The 26,590-nt window shown below is 50.1% G+C and overlaps 1 protein-coding gene across 5 annotated transcripts in view; it reads right to left on the reverse strand.

Moving 5' to 3' along the window:
- The window catches only part of LOC140429315 (uncharacterized), a 198,901-nt gene that overhangs the window by 19,078 nt on the left and 153,233 nt on the right, over positions 1-26,590 (reverse strand). For all 5 annotated transcript variants that reach the window (XM_072516152.1, XM_072516150.1, XM_072516149.1 and 2 more), the window contains 4 exons: positions 21,455-21,728; positions 4,547-4,589; positions 3,869-4,024; positions 2,089-2,488 (listed from right to left, as the gene is read on the reverse strand). In XM_072516152.1, the coding sequence (XP_072372253.1) occupies positions 2,089-2,488; positions 3,869-4,024; positions 4,547-4,589; positions 21,455-21,728 (873 nt within the window). The remainder of the gene's footprint in view (positions 1-2,088; positions 2,489-3,868; positions 4,025-4,546; positions 4,590-21,454; positions 21,729-26,590) is intronic.

A 26,590-nucleotide genomic window follows, 5' to 3' on the forward strand; every position in this document is an offset into this window, starting at 1 on the left:
GAGAGGCAACTAGGGGAACTGCCGTTTAGAGTGGTAGGGGACAGTTTCAGGTACCTGGGTATCCAAGTGGCGAGGGATTGGGACAGGCTACATAAATTGAACTTGGCCCGGTTGATGGACCAGATGAAGGAGGATTTCCGGAGATGGGATGCGCTCCCATTGTCTCTGGCGGGTAGGGTGCAGTCGGTAAAAATGACGGTTCTCCCTAGGTTCCCCATCTTCATCCCGTGGTCCTTTTTTAAGCGGATCAATAAGACTATTGTGGGCTTTGTGTGGGGGGGGGCAAGCCCCTGCCGGTGAAGAGGGCAATGCTCGAGCGGAGTCGGGGGGATGGAGGGCTGCCGCTGCCGAATTTCAGCAATTATTACTGGGCGGCTAATATAGCCATGGTGAGGAGGTGGCTGGTGGGGGGTGAGCCGACGTGGGTGCCAATGGAGGCGGCTTCTTGTAAGGGCACAAGTTTGGGGGCATTGGTAACGGCGCCCGTGCCGTTCCCACCGGCGCTGTACTCCACCAGTCCAGTGGTGGTGGCGGCCCTGAGAGTCAGGGGGCAGTGGAGGAGACATGTGGGAGCAGAGGGGGCATTGGTGTGGTCCCCAATCTGCGATAACCATCGGTTTGCCCCAGGGAGGATGGACAGGGGGTTCCGAATTTGGCGGAGAGCATGGATTGAGGGGATGGGGGACTTGTTCTTGGAAGGAAGCTTCCAGAGTATGAGAGCGCTGGAGGAGAAGTTTGCATTGGCGGGGGCAAATGAATTCCGATATTTACAGATACGGGACTTTCTGCGGAAACAGGTACCAACGTTCCCACTCCTGCCGCTAAGGAGGATTCAGGATAGGGTGGTGTCTAGAGGACGGATAGGGGAGGGGAGCGTCTCGGACATATATAGAGAGCTTATGGGTTCGGAGGAGACGCAGACTGAGGAGCTGAAGTGAAAGTGGGAGGAGGAGCTGGGGGGAGAGATAGAGGAGGGCCTCTGGGCAGACACGTTAGGATGGGTCAATGCTACCGCAACATGTGCCAGGCTCAGCCTGATCCAATTTAAGGTTGTTCACCGGGCTCACATGACAGTGGCCCGGATGAGCAGATTATTTGGGGTGGAGGATAGGTGCGCGAAGTGTGCTGGGGGGCCAGCGAACCATGTCCACAAGTTCTGGGTATGTCCAACGCTGAGGGGATTTTGGCAGGGGTTTGCTGACGCCAAGTCCACAGTATTAAATATGAGGGTGGCAATGAGTCCGGAGGTGGCGATTTTTGGGGTATCGCAGGACCCGGGAATCCAAGAGGAGAAAGAGGCAGACGTTCTGGCCTTTGCTTCCCTGGTAGCCCGGAGGCGTATATTGCTGGCATGGAGGGACTCAAATCGGAGACCTGGCTTTCAGACATGGCAGGCTTCCTCTGCCTGGAGAAAATTAAGTTCGCCATGAGAGGGTCTCTGCTGGGGTTCGCCCGGAGGTGGCAACCATTTGTCGACTTCCTAGCAGAGAATTAATTGTCAGCAGAAAGGGGGGGGGGTTAGGTCAGCATAGGTTAGGGGGGTAAATAATGGCAAGACCTGTGGGAGAGGGAGGTGAAATTTGCACTCTGTTTATATTTTCCTTGTTATGTAGATTGTTGATTTTGTTGCTGTTAAAATGCCAAAGAAATACCTCAATAAAACATTTATTTTTTTTAAAACTGTGAAAATGGAAATTTTTAACCCCAAATGAATGAAAGGTGTATAAATGTGTCCAGATGTTCAAGATAATGGGAGCCTGAGGATATGGTAATTCATGATCTATATTTTTCTTCCTGTTTATTTATTTTTTTAATATAAATTTAGTGTACCCAATTCCTTTTTTTCCCAATTAAGGGGCAATTTAGCATGACCAATTCATCTACCCTGCATATCTTTTTGGGTTGTGGAGGTGAGACCCACGCAGACGTGGAGAGAATGTGCAAATTCCACACGGACAGTGACCTGGGGCCGGGAGAGAACCCGGGTCCTTGGCGTCGTGAGGGAGCAATGCTAACCACAGCGCCACCATGATGCCCTCCTAAAGCCCTTTAAACCAGACTCATAAAAATCATATTTTTCCAATTTACCTTGTTAGACTTCGAACAGAAGTGGAAGTTGTATTTTGTGTACTCATTTCAGATTGTTCTCCTGTCGTGCCTGTATTTGTATCTTCTGTTGTGCTGGCTTCTGTGCCTGCTGTCAAAGTCTCTGCAGAATGAACTGATTCAGTGGCATCTCTCACTTCTTGTGCATCAAATTGACCTGGGTTATGGGACACAGATCCTGGCTCCTGTAGTGCTGAGTTCATATCAACTGATAAATTGCACGTTAGTTCAGGTTGTAAGGTTTTTTTAGAAACACAAGGAGAAGGTGTATTTCTTATAGTTCTTGAAAGTTTCAGAGTGTTTTTGTTTTTAGCTAGGAGGCTAGTCTCAGGAATGCATGTAGCTCTCCTTGTAGAAATATTAGGTTTCACAGTGAGTTTACCTAGAAAGAAAAAAGACACAAGTTGGAATAAACAAAGAAAGAATTTTGTTTTTTAAACAAAGGATTAAAACAGAAGGTTTCTACATCCTAAACTGTAAAAGAACATTACATAACATCTTCACAATATTAAATTTCATTAAAATTATCATAAAATTAGTTACTACTGCACTCTGAATTGTAACAAAAATCAATGAACCATGAATGAAATGGGCAGCAAACAATGAGCAGTATAAACTATCAAATGAATAGTAAAGTCTGCAACCAAAAAAAACAGTAACATACAGGTTCTGTCTCTAAACAGATTGATCATATTAACACTGGTGGTTAGCAAGAACCTCACACCCTCAGAAAGTTTCCTTATCTCAAGATGTGTTTTTAAATTGAGGAGTGGGGACTAAGTTGAGCAGAAATAATTAGAAAAATGATTGAATAGTGTGAGATTCTCCAATTGTTTAAATATAATGCAGAGGAAAGACAAGGACGAAGACTGTTCTTAACTCCATATTTTATTTATTCTATTGCTTAAATAGAACAACCAAGGGTTGCGATTCACTATGTCTCAGGACCCGTCTGGTCTTACAACCAGAAGCCGGCGGTGCCCTCGCACTGATCCGCCCTCTCCCCGGTGGGGGGCTAGCAGCCGCGCGGCGTAAAGCCCCTGGCTTTACCTGCCGATACGGCCGCAGAATGGCCTGAACCGTGGCCACGCATGGGCACGGCGGCATTCTACAACCCAGCTAGCCAAAATCCGCCCCCCGTAACCCGCCTGGCCACCCCCATACATGCCCCACCAGTCGGCCAAGCCCTGCCGATGCGACCCTCCCCCTGCCAGCGGGATGGCTCTCTCCCCCCCCCCCCCCCCCCCCCCCCCCCCCCCCCCCCCCCGACTGTGGCAGCGTTGGACTCAGTCCGCAGCCGCTACGCGAGGTCCCCTAATGGTGTGAGCACACAAGAGAAACGCCGTCAGGGACTCAGCCCATTGGCGGCGGAGCATTGGGGGAGGGACTCAGGTGATGTCCTGAGGCCGTCCCAACGGCGTGCGGCGTACTCCCCGAGGGAATTTCTGAGGGGGCTGAGAATCGCAAAAACGAAGCCGCCCCGATTCTGGTGTAAAAGTGGATTTTCCGGCCGATTGCCGAACGCGATTTTGCTGTCGGCGCTTGGAGAATCCAGCCCAAGATATGTAAACACTTGGACAGGAACATGGACAGTAAATTGAAGGGGTGTAGGTTAGGTTGATCTTAGATTAGGATAAATGGTCGGCACAACATCGTGGGCCAAAGGGCCTGTACTGTTCTATGATCTATGTAAACCCATTTCTGTAAATATTAACCATGTGAAAATACCATGAAACAATTCACTGCAAAATTAGCCATGTACCTCTTCTTATCTGTGAACCAGGCTTTCTCATTTCTTCAGCAGATACGGAACACATTACAGCTATTGATTCAACAGGAGCAGGGTCCATTACATTATCCAGGGGAGTAGATGTGAAGCCTTCTGTGGATTCTGATGGAAGATTCATTTGAACAGCACCTTTTGAGGAACGAATAAAAACACTTTCAAGATAGGTCATACTTAGTTAAGCATAAATATGGGTTCAGACAAACTTAAACAGCATGTCAGCACAGTTTGGAAATTAACACCTGCAAATGTATTGCAGTAGAATGTCTGCTTTGAGTACAAACAAATCAGCTGAAAAATGTGCTTCTTTTTCGAAGTTACAGTGAAGGAAACCTTCAACACGTTTGGTGAAAATTTGAAAACTATGTTACTCAGATGAAGTATGGTGGTGTCCACTCAAGTTCAGTTCCATTAATCTTAACAGGTGCACAAATTAGATTCTTGAAGCTTTAAGAGAAATTAAATCTATTCAATAGCTTCATGCATTTTCACAAGATTTTGAGAAGATTATTCGACCACACAGAATGAGCCATAACAATCCCACCTCCTTTCCATTTTCCAGGAATAGTGAGGTGAAATGCAAATATGGATATTAGTAACTAGCATACACAAATACTGCCATTATAATACTTCACATAAAAAGAATTGACTTACCATAATTCCTCAAAGTATTACTTGCTGCAGTTGCTGGATATTCCTATGCAAAAGACAGCATAAAAGAATTAAAGTACGAAAGGAGCTGTTTGGGACACTAGATTCACATTAAGTAACTTGTACCATATGACAACTTATTAAAATAAACTTTTTTCTTGATCATTGTCATCACAAATTAGAACTGAAGAATCATAATTTTCCTTCATCATGCTTGGTAGCTGATCAAATATACTGCCAGTTAAATAATCTGGAATTTCATACTTGATTCATTTTTTAAATCTTTTACCAGTGCTCAAGTACCCCTTCTTAGAACATTACAGCGCAGTACAGGCCCTACGGCCCTCGATGTTGCGCCGACCTGTGAAACCACTCTAAAGCCCATCTACACTATTCCCTTATCGTCCATATGTCTATCCAATGACCATTTGAATGCCCTTAGTGTTGGCGAGTCCACTACTGTTGCAGGCAGGGCATTCCACGCCCTTACTACTCTCTGAGTAAAGAACCTACCTCTGATATCTGTCCTATATCTATCTCCCCTCAATTTAAAGCATTGTACCCTCGTGCTAGACATCACCATCCGAGGAAAAAGGCTCTCACTGTCCACCCTATCCAATCCTCTGATCATCTTGTATGCCTCAATTAAGTCACCTCTTAACCTTCTTCTCTCTAACAAAACCAGCCTCAAGTCCCTCAGCCTTTCCTCATAAGATCTTCCCTCCATACCAGGCAACATTCTGGTAAATCTCCTCTGCACCCTTTCCAATGCTTCCACATCCTTCCTATAATGCGGCGACCAGAATTGCACGCAATACTCCAAATGCGGCCGCACCAGAGTTTTGTACAGCTGCAACATGACCTCATAGCCCCGAAACTCAATCCCTCTACCAATAAAAGCTAACACACCGTACGCCTTCTTAACAACCCTCTCAACCGGAGTGGCAACTTTCAGGGATCTATGTACACGGACACCGAGATCTCTCTGCTCATCCACACTGCCAAGAATCTTACCATTAGCCCAGTACTCTGTCTTCCTGTTATTCCTTCCAAAATGAATCACCTCACACTTTTCTGCATTAAACTCCATTTGCCACCTCTCAGCCCAGCGCTGCAGCTTATCTATGTCCCTCTGTAACTTGTAACATCCTTTCGCACTGTCCACAACTCCACCAACTTTACTGTCATCTGCAAATTTACTCACCCACCCTTCTACACCCTCCAGGTCATTTATAAAAATGACAAACAGCAGTGGCCCCAAAACAGATCCTTTTGGTACACCACTAGTAACTGGACTCCAGTCTGAACATTTCCCAACAACCACCACCTTTTGTCTTCTTCCAGCTAGCCAATTTCTGATCCAAACTGCTAAATCACCCTGAATCCCATGGCTCCGTATTTTCTGCAGTAGCCTACCATGGGGAATCTTATCAAACGCTTTACGGAAATCCATATACACCACATCAACTGCTTTACCCTCATCCACATGTTTGGTCACCTTCTCAAAGAACTCAATAAGGTTTCTGAGGCACGACCTACCCTTCATAAAACCGTGTTGACTATCTCTAATCAAATTATTCCTTTCCAGATGATTATACATCCTATCTCTTATAAACCTTTCCAAGATTTTGCCTACAACAGAAGTAAGGCTCACTGGTCTATAGTTACCGGGGTTGTCTCTACTTCCCTTCTTGAACAAGGTGACAACATTTGCTATCCTCCAGTCTTCTGGCACTATTCCTGTAGACAAAGATGACTTAAAGATCAAAGCCAAAGGCTCAGCAATCTCCTCCCTAGCTTCCCAGAGAATCCTAGGATAAATCCCATCTGGCCCAGGGGACTTATCTATTTTCACACTTTCCAGAATTGCTAACACCTCCTCATGAACCTCAAGCACTTCTAGTCTAGTAGCCTGAATCTCAGTATTCTCCTCGACAACATTGTCTTTTTCCTGTGTGAATACTGACAAAGAATATTCATTTAGCACCTCTCCAATCTCCTCGGACTCCAAGCACAACTTCCCACTACTGTCCTTAACTGGTCCTACTCTTACCCTAGTCATTTGTTTATTCCTGACATATCTATAGAAAGCTTTAGGGTTATCCTTGATCCTACATGCCAAAGACTTCTCATGTCCCCTCCTGGCTTTTCTTAGCTCTCTCTTTAGGTCCTTCCTAGCTAACTTGTAACTCTCGAGCGCCCTAACTGAACCTTCATGTCTCATCTTTACATAAGCCACCTTCTTGCTCTTGACAAGTGTTTCGACTGCTTAAGTAAACCACGGTTCCCTTGCTCGACCACTTGCTCCCTGCCTGACAGATACAAACTTATCAAGGACACGCAGTAGCTGTTCCTTGAACAAGCTCCACATTTCCATTGTGCCCATCCCCTGCAGTTTTCCTCTCCATCCGATGCATCCCAAGTCTTGCCTCATCGCATCATAGTTGCCTTTCCCCCAGATATAGCTCTTGCCCTGTGGTATATCCCTCTCCCTTTCCATCACTAAAGTAAACGTAACCGAATTGTGGTCACTATCACCAAAGTGCTCACCTACCTCCAAATCTAACACCTGTCCTGGTTCATTACCCAGTACCAAATCCAATATGGCCTCGCCTCTCGTTGGCCTATCTACATACTGTGTCAGGAAACCCTCCTGCACACATTGGACAAAAACAGACCCATCTAAAGTACTCTAACTATAGCGTTTCCAGTCAATATTTGGAAAGTTAAAGTCCCCCATAACAACTACCCTGTTGCTTTCGCTCCTATCCAGAATCATCTTTGCAATCCTTTCCTCTACATCTCTGGAACTTTTCGAAGGCCTATAGAAAACCCCGAACAGGGTGACCTCTCCTTTCTTGTTTCTAACCTCAGCCCATACTGCCTCAGTAGACGAGTCCTCATCAAACGTCCTTTCTGCCACCGTAATACTGTCCTTGACTAACAATGCCACCCCTCCCCCTCTTTTACCACCTTCCCTGAGCTTACTGAAATATCTAAACCCCGGCACCTGCAACAACCATTCCTGTCCTTGCTCTATCCATGTCTCCGAAATGGCCACAACATCGAAGTCCCAGGTACCAACCCAGGCCGCAAGTTCACCCATCTTATTCCGGATGCTCCTGGCATTGAAGAAGACACACTTTAAACCACCTTCCTGCCTGCCGGTACACTCCTGCAACTTTGAAACCTTACTCATGACCTCACTAGTCTCAACCTCCTGTATACTGGAGCTACAATTCAGGTTCCCAAGCCCCTGCTGAACTAGTTTAAACCCTCCCGAAGAGCATTAGCAAATTTCCCCCCCAGGATATTAGTACCCCTCTGGTCCAGGTGTAGACCACCCAGTTTGTCGAGGTCCCACCGACCCCAGAATGAGCCCCAATTATCCAGGGTAGGGTAATATTGTGGAAGAAGGAACTCTGCAGCTAATTACACATCTTCTGCTCAAATTAAAATTGCTGGGGTATTACAGAGTAATAATGCTGGGCAAAGGAGAAGTTCCAAAGAAGCAGATTTACTTTCTCGCCAGGATTAATCCTCTGGTCTGAGCTACACTACGTTGGGTCAGGAATGAAGCTGAACAGGGCTGTAGTGTGGTTGTGGAGCAGAATTGCAAAAGACTATGGAAAAAAAGAGTGACTGCCGTGAATATTTTTTTTAAATTTTATTTTCCTCCTTTTTCACATTTTCTCCCACATTTACATCCATGAACAATAAACAATAATCAGCAAGATATGTCAGTCCCCATAATAACAACGATCCCATCTACCCACCAACCCCCAAACCTCAACCCGCATGTTTACATAAACAAATGACAAAAAGGAATCAGGGATTACCCGTAGTCACCCTTAATCTTACACAGCTCCCCCTCCCTCCCCCCCCTCCGCCCCACCCCCGCCCCACCCCAAAAGTCTCCAGCTCCTCCCGTCCAATGCCTATTGTAAAACTCTTCCTCCCAACCTCGGTTCCCTCCCCCAACCTCGGTTCCCTCCCCCCAACTTTCCACCCCGGCTAGATCACTCGGACCCTGTTCTGTCAGGCTCCGATGGCCGCAGCCCCTCCCCCCACCTCACTCCCGTTCACTGGCCGGCTTAAACCGGCCAGCGTGGAGGCCCCCACCCGGGTCCATTTCCCGGCCCTAGGAAAGCCCAAAGATCCCCTTCTAGCACACAAACCCCGCATATCCACCTACACCCCAAAGAGCCCTCCATTCGAGTGAAAGTCCCGTCCCTTCCCTTTTCCAAATATATGCAACGTTGGCTCCTTTAGCCTCTACACCCGCACGCAGTGATACAAAAAAAAAGAAGAAAATACAGTCATGAGGTTACATCGGCACATGACCATTCCTCAATTTGTCAGTTCTGCCACAGTCCTTCTGCCTTCGCAAACTCCTCCGCTGCTTCCGCCGTTCCAAAATAAAAGTCCCTGAGCTTGTAAGTCACCCTCAGCTTCGCTGGATATACAATGCCGCACTGCACCTTGCCAATGTACAGTGCCCTCTTCACCCGGTTGAAGGCAGCCCGCCTCCTCGCCAGCTCCACCGTAAAGTCCTGGTATACACGTACACCAGCTCCAGCCCACTGCACCACCAGCTTCTGCTTGGCCCAGCTCAGGACCTTCTCCTTCACACTGTACCTACGGAAGCACAGAGTCACTGCCCTTGGCGGCTCACTCGCCTTTGGTGCAGGCCTCCACGACCGATGAGCCCGATCCAGTTCATATCGGGAGGGGTCCTCCCCCTCCCCCAGTAGTTTTGCCAGCATCGCGGCAAAATACTCAGTCGGCTTCGGTCCTTCAACTCCTTCGGGCAGCCCCACGACCCTCAAATTCTGTCGCCTGGATCTGTTTTCCAGATCTTCCATTTTTCCTCGCAGATTCTTGTTCGTGTCCATCACCTTCCGCATCTCCTTCCCCATCGAGGCAAGTTGATCACCGTGCTGCAGTACCGTCTGCTCCACTTCCTTCAGCGCCTCCCCTTGCTCTCGCACCTCCGCCACTGCGCTCGCCACCGCCGTCTTCACCGGGGAAACCGCCTCCTCCACCAGCACATTCAAAACCTCCCTCATCTCCTTCCTCACCATCTCCATACATTTCTCAATCTGCGCCAACTGCTTTTGGAATTCCGCAGCCATCACCTTAGTTAGTTCTTCAGCCGTAAGCACTGCGGCCTCCGCTGGTGCTCCAGCCTCCATTTCCTTTGTTGGCCCCGCGGTGACCTTTCCCCTCTCCAACGGACTTTCAGCCGCTTTTTTCCCGGCCGTTTCTTTGGTGATTTTCAACATCCTTCTTCTCCTTGCGCTATCCCCCGACTTTTACTGCCGTCGCTGGCCCTTGGGACCGGGCGTTACTCCCCGAAAATGCCGTTCCCGAACGGGAGCCCTCCAATGTGCGGCTGCCTCCCGCCCGCCGTCACCGGAAGTCCCGTCTGCCGTGAATATTAAGGCAGCATGGCAACACGGAGCCTTAACAAATTTTAAGTCAGTGAATTAATTATTTCTTTTATTTTTTTTAAATCAGAGGTTGGAGTCGTACCTAACACAAAGACAGGCGAGTATGGTTGTTAGAAGCCAAGGATCTCAGTCTTAGGACTTCAATGCAGGAGTTCCTCAGGATAATGTCCTAGGCCCAAAAATCCTCAGCCACTTCATCAGCAACTTTCCCTCTATCGGAACGATAGAAGTGGCGATGTTTGCTGATTATTGTAATTTTCAGCACCACTCGCAACTCCTCAGATATTGAAGCAGTTCTTATCCATAGCCGCAAGATCTGGATGATAATGGCAAGTAGCATACACACCACACAATTGCCAGGCAATGACCACCCCCATTAAGAGACCACCCCATTAAGAGACCACCCCCATTAAGAGACCACCCCCATTAAGAGACCACCCCCATTAAGAGACCACCCACATTAAGGGACCACCCCCATTCAGAGACCACCCCCATTAAGGGACCACCCCCATTAAGGGACCACCCCCATTAAGGGACCACCCCCATTAAGGGACCACCCCCATTCAGGGACCACCCCCATTAAGAGACCACCCCCATTAAGAGACCACCCCCATTAAGAGACCACCCTCATTTACCCTTGACGTGCAACGGCATTGCCATTTCTAAATACCCCACCATCAACATCCTAGGGGCTGTCACCATCAACCAAAAAATTTACTGGACGACAATATAAATATTGTGGTAGTAATAGGAATTCTGTGGCACTTCCTGACTCCCCAAAGTGCTTCCATCATCTACCAGATACGAGCCAGGAGTGTGATGGAAAAATCTACACTTCCCTGGATGAGTGTGAATCCCACAATTGTCAAGAAGCTTGACAACGTCCAAGGAAAAGCGGTCCACTTGATCAGCACCTCATCCACGACCCTAAATATTCACTCCCTCCAGAGCGGCAGCAACGTGTATCATCTACAAGTTATGCTGCAGCAACTCCCCAAGTTTCCTTTGATGACATCTTCCAAACCCACAACCTCTACTACCTAGAACGACCATTAAAGGAGACACATGGAAAGCACCATGACCTGCCAGCTCCCTTAAAGCTTCCCTTGCGCACTTAGAACTATGTCACTGGTCCTTCAATGTTGCTGGATCAAAACCCTAGAAGTCTCTCCAGAACAGCACGGAGAGCGTACCTACACCATATGAACTGCAGAAATTTGAGAAGACAGCTCACCACCACCTTCTCAAGGACCAATTAGGGATGGACAATAAATGCTGACCTTGCTAGCGATGTTCACATTCTATTATTGAATTTTTAAAAAAGTAATTCAACTTTCGTGGCGATGGTGATGGGCAGAGAAGTAGATGTATAGCATGAGACCAAACACCCTCTCTGCAGCAGCAGAGGTTTAAATAGAGACTGACTGAAGGAGGAAACCAACTAACCAATTAAAACATTTGGAGTACATTTGGCCAGGCACTTTAGTGGTGCAAGTAGATCTGCTTCACACATTGCATCCATGAACCATCTACCATGCAAGCCTTCAGAGTCAAAAGACTTGGAAGAGGCAGTGGTGTGGTGATAATGTCAGTGGACTAGCAGTCCAGAGGTCCAGCTAATACTCTGGGCACATGGGCTGAAAGCCCATCCAAGCAACTGGTGGATGTTAAATTCAATTAATAAATCTGGAATTGGACCTCCGGTGGTGGCCATGGAGTGCATGTTCACACATTTGGAAGCTGCTGCTGGTGTGGGGTGCATGAGTACTGAGAAATAGAAGTGTTGCATTGGTGAGGCTAGTTTATGGCTTACCAGACGAGGAATGTAACGGGTTAGAGCAGCAGCCTGGGCAATAAATTATTCGAGGTGCGACAGAGGAAAAGATGGCGGAGGGTGCTGGGGTGTCGTTGCCCGCTGAGTGGTCTATTTAGCAACTGGTGGACGTCTTAAACACTAAGTTCCAGCAACAGAGACAGGAGGCCTGAGAGGCCTTGGTAAAGGGGGTGAAGCCACTTAGGGTGGCTACTGAGAAAGTGGAGCAAGACTTCCGGGTGCGGCGATGACCAGCTGAGTCACACGTTTCGGCAGCTCCCGGTGAAACAGACTTTTAGGCTCTTGATAGGAGCCCCAACGGCAATTTTGACGGCTAAAAACACTGTGCGGTAAACCAGAAGGGAATCCCCCCTGGATACGGATGAAAAAAGGAGGAGAAAGTGGCCGGATTGCAGTGGATCCTTTAGAACAGCGGCAAGGAAGGCAAGCAAAAACCAAGATGGCGTCGGAAGGTGGCAGTTTAACATGGGGCCCTGAACAACAAGAGTTCTTGAAATGCTGTGTGGAAGAGCTCAAAAAGGAAATGAAGAAAGAGCTGTTGGCCCCGATACTACAGGCGATCGAAGGGCTAAAGGAGGAACAAAAGACCCAGGAGCGGGAGCTTCGGGTCGTGAAGGCAAAGGCAGCCGAGAATGAGGACGACATACAGGGCCTGGTGGTGAAGACGGAGACGCATGAGGCACATCAGAAACGATGTGTGGAAAGGTTGGAGGCACTGGAGAACAACGCAAGGAGGAACAACCTGAGGATTCTAGGTCTTCCTGAAGGTGCGGAGGGAGCGGACGTCGGGGCATATGTGAGCACGATGCTGCACTCGTTAATGGGAGCGGAGGCCCCGGCGGGTCCGTTGGAGGTGGAGGGAGCATACCGAGTGATGGCGCGAGGACCGAGAGCAGGAGAAATTCCCAGAGCCATAGTGGTGAGATTCCTCCGTTTTAAGGATAGAGAAATGGTCCTTAGATGGGCAAAGAAAACTCGGAGCAGTAAATGGGAGAACGCGGTGATCCGCGTTTATCAAGACTGGAGTGCGGAGGTGGCGAGAAGGAGGGCGAGCTTTAATCGGGCCAAGGCGGTGCTTCATAAAAAGAAGATAAAATTTGGAGTGCTGCAACCGGCAAGACTGTGGGTCACATATCGAGGGAGGCACCACTACTTTGAGACGGCGGATGAAGCGTGGACTTTTATTGTGGAAGAAAAACTGGAATGAGCGGGTTATTAAAAAGAACGTTTGAACAAAGTGGTGGGGCGAATATGGGGGGCGAAGAGGGGGGTAAAAAAGGGGGGAAAGAGGGGTTTTATGTACAAATCCTGCGATGTGGTAACTTTTCTCTCTTCCACAGGTGGTGATGGGGGGAGGAGGGGAGGTGGAGGAGATGGGGCGTTGGCCATTGGGGGCGGGGCCAAGGGAGAAGCGCGGGCTTGGTTCCCGCGCTATGATAATCATGGCGGGAATAGAGAAGCAGGAAGGAGGGGGCGTCGCACGGTGCGAGCCGAGGTCACGGGGGGAAGCCGAGGTCGGCCAGAGTTTGCTGACTTCTGGGAGCAACATGGGGGGAGTAATTACGCTAGCGGGGGATCTAGCGGGGGGGGGGGGGGGGGGGGGGTGGGAGGGGGGAATTACTGGGTTGCTGCTGCTGGAGAGAGGGGGGAGCTGGTATGGGAGGGGATGGGCGGGGGGCACCGCCTGGGGGAGATACAGCTGCGTGGGAACCGGGTGAGGAGCTGGAAAAAGGGGATGGCTAATCAACAAGGGGGGGGTAGGAAGCCCCCCAACCCGGCTGATCACGTGGAACGTGAGAGGGCTGAACGGGCCGATAAAGAGGGCACGGGTACTCGCACACCTTAAGAAACTTAAGGCAGATGTGGTTATGTTACAGGAAACGCACCTGAAACTGATAGACCAGGTTAGGCTACGCAAAGGATGGGTGGGGCAGGTGTTCCATTCGGGGCTAGATGCGAAAAACAGGGGGGTGGCTATATTAGTGGGGAAGCGGGTAATGTTCGAGGCAAAGACTATAGTGGCGGATAACGGGGGCAGATACGTGATGGTGAGTGGCAAACTACAGGGGGAGACGGTGGTTTTGGTAAACGTATATGCCCCGAACTGGGATGATGCCAATTTTATGAGGCGGATGCTAGGACGCATTCCGGACCTAGAGATGGGAAAGCTGATAATGGGGGGAGATTTTAATACGGTGTTGGACCAGGGCTGGATAGGTCGAAGTCCAGGACTGGAAGGAGGCCGGCAGCAGCCAAGGCACTTAAAGATTTTATGGAGCAGATGGGAGGTGTAGACCCGTGGAGATTTAGCAGACCTAGGAGTAAGGAGTTCTCGTTTTTCTCCTATGTCCATAAAGTCTACTCGTGAATAGACTTTTTTGTGCTGGGAAGGGCGTTGATCCCGAAGGTGAGGGGAACGGAGTATACGGCTATAGCCATTTCGGATCACGCTCCACACTGGGTAGACTTGGAGATAGGGGAGGAAACAGGAGGGCGCCCACCCTGGAGAATGGACATGGGACTAATGGCAGATGAGGGGGTGTGTCTAAGGGTGAGGGGGTGCATTGAAAAGTAGTTGGAACTCAATGATAATGGGGAGGTCCAGGTGGGAGTGGTCTGGGAGGCGTTGAAGGCGGTGGTTAGAGGGGAGCTGATATCAATAAGGGCACATAAAGGGAAGCAGGAGAGTAAGGAACGGGAGCGGTTGCTGCAAGAACTTTTGAGGGTGGACAGACAATATGCGGAAGCACCGGAGGAGGGACTGTACAGGGAAAGGCAAAGGCTACATGTAGAATTTGACTTGCTGACTACGGGCACTGCAGAGGCACAATGGAGGAAGGCACAGGGTGTACAGTACGAATATGGGGAGAAGGCGAGCAGGTTGCTGGCACACCAATTGAGGAAAAGGGGAGCAGCGAGGGAAATAGGGGGAGTGAGGGATGAGGAAGGAGAGATGGAGCGGGGAGCCGAGAGAGTGAATGGAGTGTTCAAGACATTTTATAAAAAATTATATGAAGCTCAACCCCCGGATGGGAGGGAGAGAATGATGGGCTTCTTGGATCGGCTGGAATTTCCCAAGGTGGAAGAGCAGGAAAGGGTGGGACTGGGAGCACAGATCGAGGTAGAAGAAGTGGTGAAAGGAATTAGGAGCATGCAGGCGGGAAAGGCCCCGGGACCGGATGGATTCCCAGTCGAATTCTATAGAAAATATGTGGACTTGCTCGCCCCGGTATTGACGAGGACCTTTAATGAGGCAAAGGAAAGGGGACAACTGCCCCCGACTATGTCTGAAGCAACGATATCGCTTCTCTTAAAGAAGGAAAAGGACCCGCTACAATGCGGGTCCTATAGACCTATTTCCCTCCTAAATGTAGATGCCAAGATCCTGGCCAAGGTAATGGCAATGAGAATAGAGGAATGTGTCCCGGGGGTGGTCCACGAGGACCAAACTGGGTTTGTGAAGGGGAGACAGCTGAACACGAATATACGGAGGTTGTTAGGGGTAATGATGATGGCCCCACCAGAGGGGGAAACGGAGATAGTAGTGGCGATGGATGCCGAGAAAGCATTTGATAGAGTGGAGTGGGATTATTTGTGGGAGGTGTTGAGGAGATTTGGTTTTGGAGAGGGGTATGTTAGATGGGTGCAGCTGTTGTATAGGGCCCCGATGGCGAGCGTGGTCACGAATGGACGGGGATCTGCATATTTTCGGCTCCATAGAGGGACAAGGCAGGGATGCCCTCTGTCCCCATTATTGTTTGCACTGGTGATTGAGCCCCTGGCGATAGCGTTGGGGGGTTCCAAGAAGTGGAGGGGAGTACTTAGAGGTGGAGAAGAGCAACGGGTATCTTTGTATGCGGACGATTTGCTACTATACGTGGCAGACCCGGCGGAGGGGATGCCAGAAATAATGCGGATACTTGGGGAGTTTGGGGATTTTTCAGGGTATAAATTGAACATGGGGAAAAGTGAGCTGTTTGTGGTGCATCCAGGGGAGCAGAGTAGAGAAATAGAGGACCTACCGTTGAGGAAGGTAACAAGGGACTTTCGTTACCTGGGGATCCAGATAGCCAAGAATTGGGGCACATTGCATAGGTTAAATTTAACGCGGTTGGTGGAACAGATAGAGGAGGATTTCAAGAGATGGGATATGGTATCCCTGTCACTGGCAGGGAGGGTGCAGGCGGTTAAGATGGTGGTCCTCCCGAGATTCCTCTTTGTGTTTCAGTGCCTCCCGGTGGTGATCACGAAGGCTTTTTTTTAAAGGATTGAAAAGAGCATCATGGGTTTTGTGTGGGCCGGGAAGACCCCGAGAGTGAGGAAGGGATTCTTACAGCGTAGCAGGGATAGGGGGGGGGCTGGCACTACCGAGCCTAAGTGAGTATTATTGGGCCGCTAATATTTCAATGGTGAGTAAGTGGATGGGAGAGGAGGAGGGAGCGGCGTGGAAGAGATTAGAGAGGGCGTCCTGTAGGGGGACTAGCCTACAGGCTATGGTGACAGCCCCATTGCCGTTCTCACCGAGGAACTACGCCACAAGCCCGGTGGTGGTGGCTACACTGAAGATTTGGGGACAGTGGAGACGGCATAGGGGAAAGACTGGAGCCTTGGGGGGGGTCCCGATAAGAAACAACCATAGGTTTGCCCCGGGGGGAATGGATGGGGGATATGGAATGTGGCAAAGAGCAGGAATAACGCAACTGAAAGATCTGTTTGTGGATGGGAAGTTCGCGAGTCTGGGAGCGCTGACCGAGAAATATGGGTTGCCCCAAGGGAATGCATTCAGGTATATGCAACTGAGGGCTTTTGCGAGGCAACAGGTGAGGGAATTCCCGCAGCTCCCGACACAAGAGGTGCAGGACAGAGTGATCTCAAAGACATGGGTGGGGGATGGTAAGGTGTCAGATATATATAGGGAAAAGAGGGACGAAGGGGAGACTATGGTAGATGAACTAAAAGGGAAATGGGAAGAAGAGCTGGGGGAGGAGATCGAGGAGGGGCTGTGGGTAGATGCCCTAAGCAGGGTAAACTCGTCGTCCTCGTGTGCCAGGCTAAGCCTGATTCAGTTTAAGGTATTACACAGGGCGCCTATGACTGGAGCACGGCTCAGTAAATTTTTTGGGGTGGAGGATAGGTGTGCGAGGTGCTCGATAGGCCCAGCGAATCATACCCATATGTTTTGGTCATGCCCGGCACTACAGGGGTTTTGGATGGGGGTGACAAAAGTAGTGGGGGTCCGGGTCGAACCAAGCTGGGGGTTGGCTATATTTGGGGTTGCACAAGAGCCGGGAGTGCAGGAGGCGAGAGAGGCCGATGTTTTGGCCTTTGCGTCCCTAGTAGCCTGGCGCAGGATATTGTTAATGTGGAAAGAAGCCAAGCCCCCGGGGGTGGAGACCTGGATAAATGACATGGCAGGGTTTATAAAGCTAGAGCGGATTAAGTTCGTTCTAAGGGGGTCGGCTCAAGGGTTCACCAGGCGGTGGCAACCGTTCGTCGAATACCTCGCAGAAAGATAGATGGAATGGGAAAAAGAAGGCAGCAGCAGCAGCACAGGATCGAGGGGGGGAAGAAGAGGGAGGAGGAACCAGAAGGACTCTCAGGGTTGTTAATATATACTGTATAATATGTATAGGTCGTTGCGACAGATAATTATATATTGGACTGTTAAATTATATTTTTGGAGAGTGTTACATGTGATAAGGCAGTTGCCAATTAGGGTTAGTTTTCATTTTTGTTATTTATTATTTATTCATTTTTTGTTTATAAAATAGGTCATTGTTATTTGTGTTGTTATAATATTGTGTAAAGGATGCACAATGTACTGTGTTGGTTGACCAAAAATTTTCAATAAAATATTTATTTAAAAAAAAGAGAAAGTGGAGCAAAGGCTGGAGGTGCAGAGTCTCGCGCTCAAGAACATGGAGGAATCGGTGGGAGAGAACGAGGACTGTCTGGCCTCGTTGGAGGCAGAGATGGTGCTGATGGCTGAGAGCCAGAAGATGTTGAGGGAGAAGGTGGAGGACCAGGAGAATTACTCCAAGACGCAGAATCTCTGGATCGTAGGGCTGCCTGAAGGGATAGAGGGAACGCAGGCCACAAAGTATGTGGCAAATGTGTTTGAGAAGTTGTTGGGGGAGGGAGTCTTTGACCTTCCCCCAAGGGGATCGAGCGCACAGAATGTTGAGAGGAGGCTGAAGGCAGGGGAGCTGCCAAGGGCGATGGTGGTGCGGCTGCATCATTTCCTCAACAAGTTGAGGATACTGAGGTCGGCGAAGGAAAAAAAAATTGCACCTGGGAAGGAAACGTGCTGAGGATTTACCAGGATTTGGTTGCAGTTGGCAGAGTTGGCCAAGCAGCGGGCCGGTTTCAATCGGATCAAGGCGGCCCTATACAAGGAAGCAGTGAAGTTTGGGGTGTTGTATCCTGCTCGGCTGTGCGTCACACACCAGAATCGCGAGTTTTAGTTTGACACGCCAGAGGAGGCAAGTGAATTTATGAGAGACCATGGACTGGGAGGTGTGAGGGCATTGAACTTTGGAGATGTTAACGTTGGGAATTTGGGTCTGCACGCCGGGCAGATTGTTGTATTTAATGTGTCTGAATGCAGAGTGGGGAAGTGTGTTTTACTGTTTTGGGGCAATTGCAGATGAAGGGCGGCTGGGGGGTAGGCAGCGTGCTAGCTGGTTGGCCGGTTAATGGGAGTGAAGTGGGAGGTAGATCTGTGGAGGTAGGGTGGTTGGGCTTTCTTTTTCTTTGATCATGGTTGGTTAGGGGGAGATGACAGCGGACATTTTGGGCAGCAAATATTGCAATAGTTAGGAAATGGAAGGTGGAGGAGCAGTCGGTTTGGGGGAGGATGGAAGCGGTCTCATATAAGGGGACCAGCTTGAGGGCACTATTGTGGGCGCCTCTTCCGTTCTCGCCAATCACGTACTCCACAAGACTGGTGGTGGTATCAGCACTGAGGGTTTGGAACCAATGTCGGTAGCACTTTGGATTGGAAGGCATGTCTCTGTGGGAGCTGATATGCGATAATCATAGGTTGTGCTGGCGGGGTTGGATGCGAGGTTCCAGGGATAAGGAAAGAATCTTTTAGGGAATTGTTTGTTGGAGAGAGCTTTGTTGGAGAGAGCTTTTCAGACCTAGAGGAGCTGGAGGGGACGTACCAGTCACCGATGGAGAATGGGTTCAGGTATCTGCGGGTTAGGGACTTTGTGAGGAAGGAAGTGTTGTCTTTTCCGATGCTGCCGCCCCGTTGGTGCAGGATAAATTTCTGTCCGAGGATGAAATAGGGGAGGGGTGGGTTACGGACATGTCTGGGGAGTTGATGAAGAGGGATGGAGGAGGTCAGTGAGAGGAGGGGTTGGGTGGTATTTGGGATCCGGAAAATGGAATAAAGCTCCCCATGGGGGTGAATGCATCCTCTTCTTGTGCGAGACTAGGCCTTATCCAATTTAAGGTGGTGCACAGGGCCCACAAGACAGTGTCCAGGATGAGTCGGTTCTTTCCAGGGGTGGAGGATAGGTGCGGGCGGTGTGCAGGGTACTGGTGAATCATGTGTATATGTTTTTGGCGCGTCCAAGGTTGAGGGGGTTTTGGAAGGGATTTTCAGATATAATGTCAAAGATTTTGGGGTAGACATAGCCCGAGTGTCAGGGAATCCAGGAGTGCAGGCGGGGAGAGAGGCTGACGTGTTGGCCTTTGCCTCTTTGACAGCCCGGAGATGGATTTTGTTGTGCTGGCGGAACTTGGAGCCACCGAAAGCAGAGGTATGGGTGAGCGATTTGGCAGAGTTCCTGCATTTTGGAAAGTTCAAGTTCGCCATTCAAGGTGCGGAGGAGGGGTTCACCCTGAGGTGGAAGCTGTTCATCAACTTCTTTAAGGAGTACTGAATCATCAGCGGGGAGAGGGGTATGTCGGGAGGGAGGGGTTTGTTTCCTATTGCCACGGTTGGCTTTTGCATTTCTTAGTTATGTATATATTGAAAATGCCTTCAATAAAATCTTTTCAAAACAAAATATATCTGGCATTGAAAACCAGTCTCAGTAATGGTGACCATGAAACTACCGTCAATTGTCATAGAAACCTGCTTCACGAAGGTCCTTTGGTAAGGAAATCTGTCATCCCTACCTGGTCTGGTCTACATGTGATTCCAGACCCACAGTAATGTAGCTGGCCTGTGAAGTCACTCAGTTCAAGGGCAATTAGAGATGGCCAACAAATACTGGCCTAGTTAGCGACGTCCGTGTCCCATAGAAAAGTTACAGCACAGGAGGTGATTCGACCAATCTTGTCCATGCCTGCCTGAGGACACCCAGGTGCCCTTTCTAATCCCACCTTTCTGCACCCGGTCCAAAGCTTAAGGTGCAGATCCAGGTACTTTTAAAAAAGAGTTTAGGGTCTCTGCCCCCACCACAAACTTAGGCAGAGAATCCAGACTCCCACTACCCTCTGCGTAAAAAAGTTCTTCCTCATGTCCCCTTTACACCTTCTGCCACATATCTTGAATCTATATCCCCTGGTTCTAGAATTCTCCACCAAGGGAAACAATTTTATCCTGTCTGCTCTATCTCTTCCCCTCATAATTTTGTACACTTCAATTAAGTCACCCCTCAGCTTTCTTTGTTCCAAGAAAAATAACCCCAACCTATTCAATCTCTCCTTGTAGCTACACTTCTCTAGCCCTGGCAACATTCTTGTAAATCTCCTCTGCACTCTCTTCAGAGCATTACGTTCTTCCTGTAATGTGGTGAGCAGAACTGCACACAATATTCAAGTTTTGGCCTCACCAGTGTCTTATACAATTCCAACATTATATCCTTCTTTTTATATTCTATAACTCTGCCAATGAAGGAGAGCATTCCATATGTTTTCTTTAAAATCTTGTTTACCTGACCTGCTGCCTTTTGGAACCTATGTACCTGTATGCCATGATCTCTCACTTCAACCAGCCTTCTTAGAATATTGCCATTTATTGTGTACTCCCTATAACAGTTTGACCTCCCTAAGTCCATCACTTACACTTCTTGGTGTTAAATTCCATCTGCCACTTTATCGCCGCTCCACCAACCCATTTATATAATTTGTAGCTATCCTTTACACTGTCCACCACTCGGCCAATCTTTGGGTCATCTGCAAATGTCCCAACCGTGCCCCCCACATTCATGGCAAATCGTTAATATAAAACACAAACAGTAAGGGTCCTGTGGAACACCACTGGAAAAAACTTTCCATTTGCAAGGGCAGCCATCCCTTTGTTTCCTGTCACTAAGCTAACTTTTTATTCAGTTTGCCACATTGCCCTGTATCCTATGGGCCTTTGCTTTTTTGATCAATCTGCCATGTGGGACTTTGTCAAATCCCTTGCTAAATCCATGCACACCACTTCCACTGCACTACCTTCATCAATCCTTCTTGTCACTTCCTCAGAGAATTCAATCAAATTTGTGAGGCAAGACATTCCTTCAACAAACCCATGCCGACTATTCCTGACAAGTCCATGTCTTTCTACGTGACAGTTAATCCCATCTCTCAGGACTGATTTTACTAATTTGCCCACCACTGACGTAAGACTAACTGGCCCATGAAAGAATTTTAAAAAGGAATAGGAAAAAAAACACCTACCTCAAGTGAAGTCCAGGGAACTAAATTTGACCGAGGAGTTTCTTCAGTTGGTCGAACCTTTTCTATTGGTCCCTCATCAATTGGTGTAATTATTGGACTCTTCTTAGCAGGAAAATCTTGATTATCGCTAAAACTGTGTACTTTCCTTTTTCTATCCATTTGTCCCATATGAGAGCCTGGCTTATTTAAACTCCATTGCTGTTGTATACTTTCTTTAAGTGGTACTGATTCCGACACCGTGCATACTGAAGTTGCCTCCATTGATGGTTCAGAGCTGCATGCAGGAGCATAACAATTAAATATTTGATATTCAAATAATGACTAATACTTCACATATATATTTGTTGAAATGCAAGGTAGGGAATACGAATGCTGAACAATGGAACATTGTCTCCTCCTAAAGTCAGCGGCCAGCATAAAGCACACGTAATTTGAAAATAACATAGCAGGTGCGAATAAAACTTCACAGCTCTGACAAAATGAATATATCAGAGAGTGACACACAATGAACTGGGGTAAGTTTTTAAAAAAATATATATTTATCAAAGTTTTTTAACACAATTTTTCTCCCTTACAAACAAGAAATCGCGCAGAGCAAGATATATACATGGCAAAATGATATATTTACACAGCTTTGTACACTGGCCCTCACCCGTACGTGCCAGTTTCCCCAACCCTTCTTGTTATCTATTGCTCATCCACCCTCCCAGGCAGCCCCCCTCTCCCCCCACCCCCCCCAAGGTTGCTGCTGCTGCTGACCAACCTTCCTCTAACGCTCCGCGAGATAGTCTAGGAACGGTTGCCACCCGCCTGTAAAACCCCTGCGCAGACCCTCTCAAGGCGAACTTAATCCTCTCCAACTTTATGAACCCAGCCATATCATTTATCAAGGCCTCCAGGCTGGGGGGCTTAGTCTCCTTCCACATTAGCAAGATCCTTCGCTGGGCTACTAGGGACGCAAAGGCCAGAATGCCGGCCTCTTTCGCCTCCTGCACTCCCGGTTCGTCCACTACTCCAAATATTGCTAGCCCCCAGCTTGGCTTGACCCGGACTTTCACCACCTGAGATATTGCTCCCGCCACTCCTCTCCAGAACCCCTCCAGTTTCCGACACCATGCCCTCCCCGACCCATACACCCGAGATCACCCTATCTTGAACTTCTTGTACCGGGAGCAACGGGAATTCCCTCACCTGTCGCCTCACAAAAGCCCTCACCTGCATATATCTAAAGGCATTTCCCGGGGGTAACTCGAACTTCTCCTCCAGTGCCCCTAGGCTCGCAAACGCCCCGTCGATGAACAGGTCCCCCATTCTTCCAATCCCCGCCCGATGCCAGCTCTGGAACCCCCCGTCCATCTTCCCTGGGACAAACCAGTGGTTACCCCTGTTCGGGGACCACACCGATGCTCCCATTGCACCCCGGTGCCGTCTCCACTGGCCCCAGATCCTTAGCGTTGCGGCCACCACCGGGCTCGTGGTATACTTTGTCGGCGAGAGCGGCAGGGGTGCCGTCACCAACGCCCCCAGGCTCGTTCCTTTACAGGACGCCATCTCCATCCTCTTCCATGCCGCCCCCTCTCCCTCCATAACCCACTTGCGGATCATCGCCACATTTGCTGCCCAGTAGTAGCTCCCCAGGTTTGGCAGCGCCAACCCTCCTCGGTCCCTACTGCGTTCCAGGAACTCTCTCCTTACTCTCGGGGTCTTATTCACCCACACAAACCCCATAATACTCCTGCCTACTCTCTTAAAAAAGGCCTTAGTGATCACGATGGGAAGGCACTGAAACACAAACAGAAACCTCGGAAGGACCACCATTTTGACCGACTGCACTCTACCCGCCAGCGAGAGCGGTAACATGTCCCATCTTTTGAAATCCTCCTCCATTTGCTCCACCAACCTCGTCAGATTCAGTTTATGTAGGGTCCCCTTACTCCTGGCTATCTGGATCCCCAGATACCGAAAGCTCCCCTCTGCCCTCCTCAGCGGTAGGACCCCTATCCCTCTTTCTTGGTCCCCCGCCTGTAATACAAAGAGCTCACTCTTCCCTACATTGAGCGTCTAGCCCGAAAACTCCCCAAACTCTCTTGGAATCTGCATGACCTCCACCATCCCCTCCATTGGATCCGCCACGTACAGCAACAGGTCATCCGCATATAGCGACACCCGATGCTCTTCTCCCCCTCGGACCACCCCCCTCCATGGCCAATGGTTCGATCGCCAATGCGAACAACAGGGGGGACAGGGGGCACCCCTGCCTCGTGTAGAGTCGAAAGTAATCCGACCTCCGCCGGTTCGTCACTACACTTGCCATCGGGGCTCTGTAAAGGAGCTTAACCCAATTGATAAACCCTACCCCGAACCCAAACCTGCGCAGCACCTCCCAGAGGTACTCCCACTCTACTCGGTCAAAGGCCTTCTCCGTGTCCATAGCTGCCACTATCTCCGCCTCTCCCTCCTCCGATGGCATCATTATCACGTTTAAGAGCCGCCGCACATTGGTGTTTAGTTGCCTGCCCTTTACAAATCCCGTCTGGTCCTCGTGGATTACCCCCGGGACACAGTCCTCGATCCTCGTGGCCAGCACGTTTGCCAGCCACATTGAGGAGCGAGATCAGCCTGTACGATCCACATTGCAGTGGGTCCTTGTCCCGCTTTAGGATCAAAAAAATTGTCGCTTCCGACATTGTCGGGGGCAGGGTCCCCTCCTCTCTTGCCTAATTAAAGGTCCTCACTAGTAGCAGGGCCAACAGGTCTGCGTACTTCCTGTAAAACTCCACCGGGAATCCGTCCAGTCCCGGGGCCTTCCCCTCCTACATGCTCCCCAAACCCTTGCTCAGCTCCTCCAACCCAATTGGTGCCCCCAAACCAGCCACCTCTTGCTCCTCCACCCTCGGGAATCTCAGCTGATCTAGGAATCGTCTCATCCCCTCTTCCCCCGCTGGGGGCTGGGATCTGTACAGCTCTTCATAAAAGGCCTTGAATACCTCGTTTATTTTCGTCGCACTCCGAACCGTGGCTCCCCTTCCATCTTTGACTCCCCCTATTTCCCTCGCTGCCATCCTCTTACGGAGCTGGAGTGCCAGCATCCAAATAGCCTTTTCCCCATACTCGTAGGTCGCCCCCTGCGCTTTCCTCCACTGTGCCTCCGCCTTCCCTGTGGTCAACAGGTCAAACTCCGTCTGGAGCCGTTGTCTTTCCCCAAGTAATCTTTCCTCCGGGGCCTCTGCGTATCTCCTGTCCACTCTCAAAATCTCCCCCACTAACCTCTCCCTTTCCATACCCTCTGTCTTCTCCCTATGAGCCCTAATGGAAATTAGCTCTCCCCTGATCACCGCCTTCAACGCCTCCCATACCACCCCCACCCGCACCTCTCCGTTGTCGTTGGCCTCCAAGTACCTTTCGATACACCCCCTCACCTTCCCACACACCACCTCGTCCGCCAGCAGTCCCACATCCAGCCGCCACAACGGGCGTTGGTCCCTCTCCTCTCCCAGCTCCAGTTCCACCCAGTGTGGGGCATGGTCCGAAACGGCTAAGCCGAATACTCCGTCCCCTCCACCCTCGGGATGAGCGCCCTACCCAGAACAAAGAAATCTATCCGGGAGTAGGCTTTGTGTACATGGGAGAAGAAAGAAAATTCCCTGGCCTGCGGCCTTGCAAACCGCCATGGGTCCACTCCCCCCATCTGATCCATAAACCCCCTAAGTACCTTGGCCGCCGCCGGCCTCTTTCCAGTCCTTGATTTGGAGCGGTCTAGTGGTGGATCCAACACTGTATTGAAGTCCCCTCCCATCTCCAGGTCCGGAATGCGCCCCAACATGCGCTTCATGAATCCTGCATCATCCCTGTTCGGGGCGTATACGTTTACCAACACCACCCACATCCCTTGCAGCCTACCGCTCACCATTACATATCGCCCTCTATTGTCCGCTACAATAGTCTTGGCCTCAAATGACACCCGCTTTCCCACCAATATTGCCACCCCTCTATTCTTCGAGTCCAGTCCCGAGTGGAATACCTGTCCTACCCATCCCTTTCTTAGCCTGACCTGGTCCGCCACCTTCAGGTGTGTCTCTTGGAGCATGGCCACGTCCGCCTTCAGTCCCTATAAGTGCGCGAACACTCAAGCCCTCTTCAACGGCCCATTCAGGCCCCTCACATTCCACGTTATCAGCCGGATTGGAGGGGCTCTCACCCCCCCCCCCACGCCCCGCCGACTAGCCATCTCCTTTTCTGGGCCAGTCCCGTGTCCACGCCTCCCTCACCCTCCAGTCCCCCAGAGGGGGGATCCCCGTCCCGACCACCTCTTCTGTGTCCCATTCCCTTTCGGCCAGTGCAGCAGCAACCCTCCCCCCCCCCCCCCCCCCCCCCCCCCCGCTAGACCCCTGTCTAGCTTTTTTGCTCCCCCCATGTCACTCCCGTAAGTCAGTTGACGCCTGCTGACCCCGGCTTCCCCCGCTGTCCCATTGACCTCCCCGCGTGGGAGTCTCCCAATCCATATGCATTCCTTTGTTCCCCTTCCCGCACGCGGGAAAACACCCCGCGCTTTCCAAAGCCCGCTCCGCCCGCTCTGGCGCAGCTCCTGTCGCGGCCTTGTCTCTCTCCCCCAGTCCATGTAAAATTTCTGCGCGAGATTGACCCCCTATATACAACAACCATCACACATCAAACCTCAAACATCCCTCACAAACACTCAGTTAGAGTCCAACTTTTCGGCTTGTACAAAGGCCCACGCCTCTTCAGGTGTTTCAAAGTAATAGTGTTGGCCCTTGTATGTGACCCGCAGTCGCGCTGGCTGCAGCATTCCGAATTTCACTTCTTTCCGGTACAACGCCGCTTTGGCCCGGTTGAAACCCGCTCTCCGCTTTGCAACCTCCGTGCTCCAGTCCGGGTATATTCGGATCTCTGCATTGTACACTTACTGCTCCGCTCCTTCTTGGCCCATCTCAGGACCCACTCTCTGTCCGTGAACCGGTGGAACCTCACCACCATCGCCCTTGGCGGCTCATTTGCCTGGGGCTTCTTCGCCAGCACCCGATGTGCCCCGTCCAACTCCAGCGGCCTCGAAGGGGCCTTCGTGCCCATCATCGCCTCGAGCATCGTGCTCGCGTATGCCCCAGCATCAGCTCCCTC

The sequence above is a fragment of the Scyliorhinus torazame genome, chromosome 9 (assembly GCF_047496885.1).
Source record: "Scyliorhinus torazame isolate Kashiwa2021f chromosome 9, sScyTor2.1, whole genome shotgun sequence".
Lineage (NCBI taxonomy): Eukaryota > Metazoa > Chordata > Chondrichthyes > Carcharhiniformes > Scyliorhinidae > Scyliorhinus > Scyliorhinus torazame.